General features: G+C 37.7%; 1 protein-coding gene across 1 annotated transcript; it reads left to right on the top strand.

Moving 5' to 3' along the window:
* The first annotated feature begins 3,434 nt into the window (after positions 1-3,434).
* Positions 3,435-7,224, top strand: LOC137718421 (uncharacterized transporter C405.03c-like). Its single transcript, XM_068457968.1, has 8 exons — positions 3,435-3,815; positions 4,807-5,208; positions 5,470-5,684; positions 5,872-5,942; positions 6,041-6,142; positions 6,289-6,406; positions 6,520-6,655; positions 6,868-7,224. Exons 1-8 carry the CDS (start codon positions 3,732-3,734, stop codon positions 6,928-6,930), a joined length of 1,191 nt encoding a protein of 396 aa, XP_068314069.1. The 5' UTR covers positions 3,435-3,731; the 3' UTR covers positions 6,931-7,224.
* The last annotated feature ends 4,751 nt before the right edge of the window (positions 7,225-11,975 follow it).

An 11,975-nucleotide genomic window follows, 5' to 3' on the forward strand; every position in this document is an offset into this window, starting at 1 on the left:
CTTACCTGGGCGTTCGCAGCATCATGCAATAATATGCATATCTATACTACTGCATATACTAAAATGTAATGCAATTGACATGGCATTTAAAAACATAAATCCATTTAAAACAATTTATGGGAAAATTAAAAACATATATACGTATACATAGAAAACCAAAAGCCCACTCACCTGAAGTCCGCACTACAACTCCCTAGCACAAACATCAAGGCGTCACGAATGATCGGCGCCGAGAACAATTATCAACTCATGTCTTAGAATTCTTATCATTAGAACATATAACTTACATATCCTATTCGGAAAGATCCGTACGTCGGATTCCCGATCCATAACTTTCTAATATCCTCAAATATTATGTATTATAACATATCAAAGTTTGGTGACGATCCAACGGTCGGATCGTCAATTGCTATAATAATCAAGCGGCGGACCTTAATGGAACTATGCTCAAATGATGGAAATTCGTCAATCGGACTTCACCAATGGAATCAGGATATTGAAATTTAGCCTAGGAAGGTCAGGGGACGTCTCAGCCCATGCGCCACTGCAAGTGCCGCAGGAGGTGATGGTCGACCGCCCCGACTTGCTGGAAAATTTAACTCAGTGAATAGAGCAACTTTCATACCTTTGACTAAGGCCAATTTGGCGGGGAAATGTCCCAATTTCATCCAAACCCGCCGAAACCCTTAAAATTGGGTAGTTGTTGATTCATCTCCAAACAAACTTCGACGCCTCCTCCAAGGCTTGGGCATTGCTCCTAGGATTGAGGAGAGTCCATTGGTAGTGGTGGTTGACGGAGTTAGCTTCACGATCATCGGATTTTCGTCGTGCACCCCTGGAACCCACGAGTTCCATTCTTCCTGAAATCAAAGCTAAATCTAGTGAAATTTGATTGGAAATGGAAGATGGGAGGTCATGGAAGGTTTCTCAAGTGGTGGGTGGCGACAATTTGACGGAAAAGCAGACGGAAACCGCCGGAAAAGATGGCGGAACCCGGCTGGGTCACGGGTCAATGGAAAACCCAGCAGGTTCCTTTCCTTCTCCCATTCTCTCCTTTTTCCTCCTTTCCTCTTTTCCCATTAGTTCTCCTCCTTTTCGCTTTTCCTTATTGGTCCGGTTCCTCCCTCATTTCTCTCCTTTATCCTCCATCTCTACCGACCATCTTTCTTTCTTTTAATCTGGGTCACACACGTGGCTCCACCAAATTTGGCTCCAAAAATCTGGAGCATTCCAGAAAATAACTAATTTACTAAAATGCCCCCGACTTTAAACGTTAATATCTCCTTCGTTATAACTCCAAATCACAATCCGTTTGCGCCCACGCGTCCGTAGTGACAAGTACTACCAGAATATATCAAGAAAATGAACCTTACGTGACACGACACGGCAGTCAAGAAAAGTCAACACTTTGTCTTGAAGGGTATTTTCGTAAATTCATTTTTTAAATTATAAAAATCATAATAATTGGGGACGGGTCGTTACATCTTTTGAAGTACATGAAACTGTGAAGAGAAAACCCTAATTAATCTGATTATGGGGGTTTTGGTTTTATATCAAGATATTGAAGCAGAAGCCACACTTTGAAGAATACACACTACACAGAAAGATGATGAAATGCCCCCCATTGAATCCATCATTGATCCACTGGAGGCAGAGCTTAAGCTCACTGCAGGAGGTATATTTTTGCTCTGCAATATGACCCCTTTAATTTTGTTTTAAGATAGATAGGCTTGAAAAAACTTCATGTAGTATTTTGTATCAGTTTTGAGTGTCTATTTTGGCTTCCATATTTGGTTTGTACCTATGAGGTATAGAGTGTTCAATATGTATTTGGTTTCTATATTGTTAATGGATCTATCAACTCATTTATTTACATGAATTAATAATTATAACGAGTTAAATTTTGGGAACTGTTTAATAACAATTTCCTAAATTTTTTTATGCTTTTGGATGTATTGGTTTTTTAGGTAACCAAGTTGCAGGATGACAACAAAACACTTGATCAACTTACTAAATCCAAGGAGGCTGGTCTGCTTGAGGCCGAGAGAACTGATCAGATTGCTTGGGCAAAAGCATCCTTGGTTGATGATCTGCAGGTAAACCTTCAATTTCCACATGAAGTTTGCATTTTCGTTATTTTTGGAATTTGAGTTTTTATTTTATTTATTTTTTATTTCTCAAGTCTATCACATAGATTACGATTTCACATATGTATTATTAATGGCAATTATATGGTAGAAGAATTGGGAGTGATGCTGCTAAACCTTATTATATGTATTATTAATGGCAATTATACGATTTCACATACATATGTATTATTTCTCAATTCTCATAACCTCATGCTCTGTAAACAATCTGTGTAGGTTTTGGAAGTGATGCTGCTAAACCTCATTTACCCCATATCGTGAGCCCAATCAAGTTGTTCTCCCCTGAACTCATGATAAAATTTATGGATCCGCCATGTATGAATACGAATGTATCTACTGATAGTGTTTAATTTTCACTTGGTCTTTTCTTTTTATTAATTTGTGGACCAATTTTAGATGCTAATCATTGTTGGAAAGATTAATTAGTCCCATTACTTGAGATGGGAGTGTTAAATTATGATTATGGTTTTAAACTTGCAGCAGAGCGCTGACATCTTTGCTAATAAAAACTATAGCATAACATGTCTGCTATTTTAAATTCATATTTCCTCCACCTGCAACATCGTTGAAAATGCCATTCCCTCTGTACAAGGTCCTGTCTTTTCTACCCATAGAGAGTTGCGATTATTTATTTGCATTATTTTGTTGTTGAGTATGTTTTTTTTTATTCAACTTGTATGGCAGTCCTGCCCATATACATTATACATATTTATGGCCCTTAATTTTCTATGTAAATAAATTTAATTTGTTTAAAAAATCAGATTTTCTTGTTGAAGCTATCACATGGAATATGCTATAAAAGTTTAAGAAATATATGTTAAAACTACTATATAGACATATAATAATAAAAAATAACTACGAATTCTCTTCAACTAAGTTTTCAATTTCTTACGTGGCGTTGAGTTAATTTAAGGCATAACTTTTTGCTGTTAAATTTGACAACGGTTGTCAAATCCATTTAATTTTTTTTTAACAGATGTGATGTGATGTGATGTATAATAAATGTCCAATTATTTAATCAGATGTCTTAATAATTAGACTCTTCAAAAAGATGAATTTTTTTATATATAGAATAACATTATTATCAGGTATAATTGCTACATAAATCATCAAATATGATTGTAATGTTTAAATTTTGATATCTGTTTTAAAGATACTCTAAATTCTTTACTAAGAGATATTTTTTAATATATACAAAACATGAGCTGTACTCTGTATTATTATACAAATATTTTTTTTTTCAATGTTACTCAATTGAATGAGATAAAACGTACTTGCCGTATTTCAGACAGGTTGACAAATCTCTCATCCTTTAGCTTTCAAGTTTACGTTTGATCCCACAAGAGGGAGGTTTTTAACCAATAACAGTCAAAACGTTTTCAGTTTTCTTTCCAATTTCGTCAACTTCCCTCCCGATTCTCTTTCTTCCCAAAGTTTCCGGATTTCCTTGTCACCCAGCACCCTAAATCTCGCTGCTTATACGTCGGTGACAGGGGCAATAATATCAAAGATCTGAGGAGCAACAACCAACCAATCAGATCTTTGAAATTCCTCTGATTTCTCTATCTGGGTTTTGCTGGGTTTATGATGGGGTGGAGATACAGAGCTGGGTTGTTCCTAATTGCTGCTGTTGTTGTCATTTGGGTCACCTCTGCAGAAGTTACCCAGGTTAGTTACTCCTTTCTTTTGACCTTTGTAAATTTGGAAACTTTAACATTAGTAATTTACTTTTGGAGTTTTGGTTTGAATTTTCTGCGATTTGACTTTTTTTTTCTGATGGTTTTGTGAGTTGTAGGGGTTGGAAATGATTGGAATTTGTTAAGGATTTGTACCCAACTGATGAACTTTATCAGAAGATTGTATGTTAGCTTGAACTTGTTTAAGACGATGTCCTCGGGCTTCACCCATTAGAGGAACATGGTTAAGATATTAGTTCAGTTATTGTTCATGAGTTAGTAGGGATCAAAAGAATAGTTAGTGAATGTTGTTCTTTTCCTTCGTTTTTACGCTGAGATCTATTGCAACCATGGGGCATAACTAATGCTTCTGGGTTTTATCAGCATAGGGAAAATAAGGGTTGTTAGATTTCCTCCTTGCATTAGGTGGTGCTTCCATGGAGGACAGCCATTAGCAATACTAAGATTGAACTTTTTGAGTTCTTTGCCTTGGCTTAGTTGGTTGACACTGAGTTGAATCCGAAAACTCTATGTTTATCTGCTTTTGAGTCTCCTCCATGCCCTCATCTCAAACTTAGTAATGAAAGTTTTGATTGATTAGTTGGTAAACCAACTTTATTTTTTGTTCTTGAATTGAGCTTGGAGTTTATGTGGTGGCCGAATATAATCCTTTAGTAAACAATTGTGATTATTTGATCATCTTTGACCGTGGGGGAAGTGATGCTGCTCAAACTCGAGCTGCTTCCTAAAAGCTATGGTGAATTGAACCCTTTTAGAAGATGATTGTGATTGTATCTAATTGCTTCAACTGGAATCTTTCCACATATATCATCCTCAATAGTCTGATTTTAAGCCGCAAATTTAGTCACGCATTTTAGAAATTTTTGATTGAGTTCTTTGATGTGGCGCATCCTATTTACATATATATTTGATAATATTGTGCACCGTGAGGTTCTAGCTGACCAATATTGTGACTTCTGCAGGGTATATTTACGGACTATAAGCAGCCATTTGCAGTAACATATCTTGGAGCTTCTCTTATGGTAGTTTACATCCCAATAGCATTCATTAAGGATTGGTTGTGTAATTTTCTAAAATGCCGCTCTTCTAGAAGTGGTAAAAATGTAGAAAGCGTGAATGAGTTTTCTGCTGGATTTAGTTCTTCTATAAAACTCAATGGATTGCAGAAAGAATTTGAATTGGAAATTCATGGGTCCTTGACCAGAAAAGACAGTGATGCAGAGCTTTCACCTCATATTGAAGAACAACCTTTGGTTTCTAAATACAAAGATGACTTGAATGTGCTGAAACATGATAAGGAGGTTACCACGAGGCAAATTGCTACTTATGGGTTTTACATTGCCCCTCTCTGGTTTATTACGGAGGTAAGGAACTTCCTAAAGCTACTCTGTTCAAGACTATATCCAATTGACTTTACGTGGTGTTGAGTCTGAGACATGTTTCTCATGGAATACACCCAAATCACTATTAGGATGTTCTCTTTTGCTTGCAGACAGGAAAATTTCCATATCAATTTTCATATTTATATGTGTTTATCAAATGAGATACGTTTCTTTGAATTGATAATTCAAAATTATTGTGAAGGACGTCAAGAAAATTCTTATTGATCTTTGTAATTGTTTCAGTACTTTTCAAATGCTGCTCTCGCGCGTACAAGTGTTGCAAGTACAACAGTATTATCCTCAACGTCAGGACTATTTACTCTTTTTGTTGGTGCATTCTTGGGCGAAGATTCTTTAAATATAGCAAAGGTGGTTGCTGTCTTTGTTAGCATGGCTGGTGTAGCTATGACAACTCTGGGCAAAACGTGGGCTACAGATGAGTCACAACTCAGTGCTGCGTATGTTTAATCAGTCAACCCCTGTTGTTCACGTCAAATTTATTCATGACTTACATGATATTTGTCTCGTTTTTTATGGAAGAAAAAAGATCTCTTTTTAGATATCAATACCATTACCATTATATATAATATCAAATTGCTCTTTGTAATGCATATTTTGGCATTGACAGTTAATATTTTTGTTCAGCAATGGGAAACGCTCTCTTGTTGGAGATCTGTTTGGTCTTCTCTCAGCCATGTCATATGGTCTATTTACTGGTTGGGGAAATATCCTTTTTCATTTACTCCTTGGCCCAAGTTTTTCATAGATTATTTTGACAATAATATTAACATTTCATCTTACTCTTATGCTACAGTTCTTCTCAAAAAGTTTGCGGGCGAAGGAGGAGAAAGGGTCGACGTGCAAAAGTTGTTTGGGTATATTGGATTATTTACACTTGTATCGTTATGGTGGCTTGGTAAGGGTTGCTTGAGTATTTATGATTCATTTCAGTTTTTCTCCTTCAGATCTGATTTCCAGAAATCAAGCAAGGCACAGTGAAAGGCAATCCATCACTTCTTTGATTGAATCATTATATTCTCTAATTTTTCTTTTATTTTCCAGTTTGGCCGTTGACAGCATTGGGCATTGAACCCAAGTTTATGATTCCTCACTCTGCTAAATTGGAAGAAGTTGTTATTGCCAACGGCTTTATTGGAAGTGTACTCTCTGACTACTTCTGGTATGTTTAAACAATCATTTTTCAATCTGCGATTCACACACTTATGTTTTCACAGACTGCTTGCTTTAAACTTCAGCTTTCCTATTCAGCCAATAAATAGAAATTCCCTACAGGGCACTATGTGTTGTGTGGACAACTCCACTTGTTGCCACCTTGGGCATGTCGCTCACCATCCCCCTTGCTATGGTTGCTGACATGTTTATCCATGGCCGCCATTATTCAGCAGTTTACATACTTGGCTCTGCTCAGGTACGATGTTTTCATGAATAATCGTTATATTGTTGTATTATTTAGCATTTATAGTTACCTTTGTGAAACTTTTTTTCCAGAAGGCGCTTCGTTTCAGCATTTCTTACTACCTTTGGGAGAAAATGATCTCTCAGTTGCAATATACGTATAAAAAAAACTTATGTCCTGTTGCATATATGAACTCTTTTTGTTCCTTCTGTGGTATGTTGCAGGTGTTTGCAGGATTTGTAATAGCTAATCTTTCGGATTGGTGCTCGAAGAAGTTGGGATTATAGCATTGTGTCGAAGACTACGTGATTTGTTTGGGAATCCTGATTCTTTTATGGGAACATTTTCTCTCTTCCGTTCTGATCGGACGTCAAGTTCTTAAGTTTACGAGCAGGAAATTTGTCTTGAATAGGGGTGGTTGGTTTGTGGAGAGGGAGAGCGAGGGGACGGAATATAGTTGTATCATACTTGATTGTGTAAATCAACTCTGGGGTGAGGTTTGTTCTTTCACCTTCATCAGGTCCGAGTGTGGAGCCCTGAAATGTAATAAACCTTTTTGGGTTCAAAGTAAAATCTTACATCGCGCGCTCTGTTCACGTGTCGTTTGTTTCTGTATTCGTCTTGAGTTGATCGCAAATCGTTCTTTTTAATGGCCACTGCTAACAAATCGTGACAAGCGAGTAAAGGTACGAAACTTCTAATCTGAGTTGGACTCTAACAGGTGCATTTATTGAGGTCACCGATTCTGTTTTGGCGAGGCTGCATGTGGGGATTTACTACGATGTCATTCGATTTAACTGCGGTTTTTTCCGAATCAATTTTTCATGCGAATGCACATCGTGCTAACAATTTGTTGACAATTTTGACAAAAAGAAAAACAATGTGTACAAATCGTTGGGTTTTAAGAATGATTAACACGTGTCAGTACAAACTTTGTGGTTTAAAAAAATGAAAATTAATTAAAAGGGTTTGAAAACTTTAAGTTTTAATGATAACGACAAAATAAAGGGTAAAGTGAATAGTACCAGGATTGACTTTTTAGTGTAAAAATGTGGTTATAACAGTACCGGCAGCTTTTCATTAAAGTTCTCTTTTAAAAATGATTAACATGTGACGGTTGCTTAGATGGTTCCAGCCTATCCTAAGGCCATCTCCAACTGAAGGGTCCAAAGGGTCGAAAATAGCCCGAAAACCATTTCCAACCGACGGCCAGGCTAGAGGGCTGGCCAGAAAATATAGCATTCATGTCGGTTATAACCGACATGAATATATTTATATTAAAAATTAAATGTATTCCTGTCAGTTATAACCGACAAGATTGCTTAAAAAAAATTTGAATACAACGGCTAGCTAGCCGTTGTATTCAAATTTTTTATTTTTTGGTTTTTTGGGCATTTTTTTTTTTTTTAATTCTTAAAAATTCTAATATTTTTTTCCCTATAAATACCTAAACCATTCATTAAATTTAAGTTCTAATTTTTTTGGTTTTTTTGGCTAGTTATCATTGTAATTTTTAAATTTAAGTTGTTGGATTTGAATTTAAGTTGTTGTAGTTTTTAAATTTAAATAATAAATTATGTTTGGCCCTCGGTTGGAGACAGTTTTTCGTGACAAGGCTAAAACGAGCCCTATGGCCCTCAGTTGAAGACGAAGGTAAATATGACCTTGTACTATTCATTAAAATATTAATATCTTGGAGAATCTTAGAGGACCAGATGGCTAAAACGAGCCATCTAGCCAGCCATCGATTGAAGATGGCCTAAGCCTCATTTGGAGGCAAGTATAAGGGATCGAATAGGATTAACAATCCAAATCCAGTTGTTTGGTGTTCTCTTGTATTAAATAGCCACCGAATTTTTTAACCGGTTCCACTTATTTTGTCCGGTGTTTACCCGCTTACTAATAACGTTCAAAATGGTTGTATTATTAGTCGGGTCGCGTTCACTTTCCTTCTCTCGTGAACTCTTCTGCACTGAAAAATTCATTTGCTGTTCTTCCTGTTTCTTCTCCGACCCAACAACAATTCTCTAGCTTTTCGACCGGCAAATTAAACCCAACCTGACCTCCTGCCGACCAACACAACAGAAAAGATCTTGAAATTCCTTGAATGTGTGTGGCCACAATCACGCCGCTCAGCAGCCACACCATCTTCGTTTTCACACCCATGATGGTGGATCAATAATTGAGAGATTTCATCTGGATTTTGGGATTAGTTGATGATTAAATTTTGTTGTTGTGAGGTAATTATACTCAAAATTGGGAAAGTTTGGAGATGAAAATCTGGCAGTAGTGATTGCGAAGAGAGATGGAATATGAGCTTTTGATTTCAATGGTATATGGTGGCGATGGTGAGTGCTAGGCGGCTGGCTGGTTTTGCTCTTCCTCTTTTCTGGGACTTTTTCTTCCTCTTTTTTGGGTTTTTTTGTTGGTGTAACAATTTTTTTTAATTATTATTATTTAATTTTCTCTTTTTATTACTCCATTTTATCTTTCATGAGTTTTTGAAATTTGTTTTGCTTTAATTTTTTTTTTTCCATTTTATCATCAATTTTTTCTTAAAGAAAAATCTTCTTATCTGATGCAGTACCAAGGCAATATAAATAATCTGCCGTTAGTCCGATACTGCATTAAACGTCCGATTATTTAGTCAGTACTATCCGATGTACAAATTATCATATCCAATTGAAATAGTTAGTACAGTTCAACTTCCCAAACAAGGTTTGAATGTCTTCAAACTTCCCAACAACTTTTGTTGTGATATTGATGCGGTCATTGCTAGGTTTTGGTAGGGGCAGAAAGAAACCGAAAGACGTATCGATTGGGTTAGTTAGGATGCTTTGGGGGCCACCAAAAAATGATGGGGGTTTGGGTTTTCAGAATTTGTAGTTCAACCTGGCTCTACTTGCTAAGCAATTTTGGTGTTTAATCCACAATCCTACCTCGCTTTGGGCCTGGGTTTTAAAAGACCGATACTTTCCCTAAGTATTGTTTTTGGAAGCTAAAAAGAGTGGAAGTGCTTCCTGGGCTTGGTCTAGCTTGCTGGAAGGGAGAGATTTACTTTTGAAGGAAGCCATTGGCAAATAATGAGTGGTGATCAAACAAAGCTTGGACTTGATCTAGCTTGCTAGAAGGGAGAGATTTACTTTTGAAGGGAGCCATTGGCAAATAATGAGTGGTGATCAAACAAAGCTTTGACTTGACAGGTAGGTCTCTAGTATTCCTTTGGGGCACCCAACACCAACCCTCGGGACCATTGTTGATGTCAACCAACAGGTTTCCTCCATTATCTACCATGAGACTAGGTGTTGGCAATTGGACAATATTCGTGACATCATTCCTAATGTGGTGTGTTCAGCCATTTCCGACACTTAAGTTAGCAATTGCAGACGAAATGATCGGCTAATTTGGCCGGCAAATGTAGGGGGTCAATATATCGTTGAACACAGGTATGGGTGGCTTTATGCCAATGCTCTATGTCTGAGAACTCGTCGGCCCTCTTTTTCTAGGGATGTGGATCTCATGGTGTGGAAGTGCATTTGGGGTATCAAAGCCCCTTATAAGGTTTGGAATTTTATGTGGTGGGGACTTCGGGAGCTTTAACAACTCAACTAAGTTTATTCAAGAGAAAGTGTTCCCTTTCTTCCATCTGCCTCATTTGTAACAAGTAGGAGGAATCTGTCGAACATGTTTTACTTCTATGTCTATGGGTTAGCTCGTGTCTCGTGGTGTGGAAGTGCATTTGGGTTATCAAAGCCCCTTATAAGGTTTGGAATTTCATGTGGTGGGGACTTCGGGAGCTTTAGCAACTCAACTAAGTTTATTCAAGAGAAAGTGTTCCCCTTCTTCCATCTACCTCATTTTCAACAAGCAGGAGGAATCTGTTGAACATGTTTTACTTCTATGTCTATGGGTTAGCTCATGTCTGGTTGGTGGACCGATCTTCCGTTATTACCCTTAATGCTTGGATCTTAAAGGCGGGTCAGCAGTGCTTTGGAAGTAAGGAAGAGAGGAAACATTTCCTCACGACGGTTGCCTTCACTTGCTGATATATTCGGAAGGGCCGGTGTGGGGCTATTTTTTACCATAAGCCTCTATCCCTTATTCTAACGATCAACGCCATATCTTCTGTTGTAGAGTTGTTCACGTATACTGGCGCCTAAGTCCCTAATCATACCCCTATTACACCGTCGCATCTGTAGCGACCTTCATGGACTCCCTCACCCTATCACATGGTCAAAATCAATGTTGATGCAAGTTGGAAGCTAGGGAGCTGTTAGGGTGTGGTTGGGGTAGTGGTTCGGGATTCATTGGATCGATGTCTTGCGGTTAAGAGGCGGGTTGTCAATGCGTCATGTGCGGTTGTGGTTAAGGCTTTTGCTGTGCTTCAAGGTTGTCTCCTTGCCCAACAAGAGAACTGGCCCCATGTCATCATGGAGTTTGACTCTAAGCAGGTCATCTCTAGTCTGTGAGGTGGTATTGATAACACACATTGGGAGGCAGTCCATGTCCTTTCTCAGGCACTGGATATTGGTGTCTCATTGGAATCTTGCACGTGATCTTGGATCCCAAGATCAGGGAACGAAGCGGCAAATTTTGTGGTGTCATATCAATTTACGAAGATGTGCGATTCTATTTGGGTTGATCTACTCCCATCTTCGTTTGTAAGAATCTTGAACAAGGATGGCTTGCCTTGTCCCCCTAATTAGCTAGCTTTTGTATGTCTTTCTTTGTCTCATTTGGCTGTTTGCCCTGGTAATAACATTTTCAATTCCTCAAAAAAAAAAAAAAGAACACGCGGCTTGTGATTTTTGCCATGTTGCCTACATTGGGGTTTTAAGAATGATTAACACATGGTGTGTTGTCATTGCTGCGATGTGGAAGTAGGACGAGGATTCTATTCGGATCCTCTTTGTTAGGATCTTAGGGATCAATTCATCTTAGTCATTTATCGTATAACGTGTAGTCAACTTTTGTTAGGTATTGTTTGTGCTTAATTTTAAATAAAAAAATTAAAATAATTTATGGCCACAAGATGACAAATGAACGAATGAGATGAACAGGTTTCTAAAATCCTCACAAAAGAATCCGAATCGGATCCTATTCCGTAGGGATATGATTTTCTCTCTCCTCCTATTCTCTGCCCTCCTATTTGAACGGTTGAAATTAAGCCATGTCAATATTTTATGTTAATTCTTTAATGACAAAAAGCAATATGTGAAAGGAGGGAAGGAAAAAGAAAGAAGGATCCTACTCCATTCCGTAGAAGTACTCACCGCACCATTCGGATTAGAGTCAGAATTAGGGATGAGCAATGGTTATGACGGACGGGTAA

Source organism: Pyrus communis, chromosome 15 (genome assembly GCF_963583255.1).
Source record: "Pyrus communis chromosome 15, drPyrComm1.1, whole genome shotgun sequence".
Lineage (NCBI taxonomy): Eukaryota > Viridiplantae > Streptophyta > Magnoliopsida > Rosales > Rosaceae > Pyrus > Pyrus communis.

Bases quoted from the DNA above. Each gene is read 5' to 3' on its own strand.
- LOC137718421 (XM_068457968.1), top strand. From the start codon at position 3,732: ATGATGGGGTGGAGATACAGAGCTGGGTTGTTCCTAATTGCTGCTGTT. The intron at 3,816-4,806 runs GTTAGTTACTCC...TGACTTCTGCAG, and splicing joins CCTCTGCAGAAGTTACCCAG to GGTATATTTACGGACTATAA. The intron at 6,407-6,519 runs GTATGTTTAAAC...AATTCCCTACAG, and splicing joins GTACTCTCTGACTACTTCTG to GGCACTATGTGTTGTGTGGA.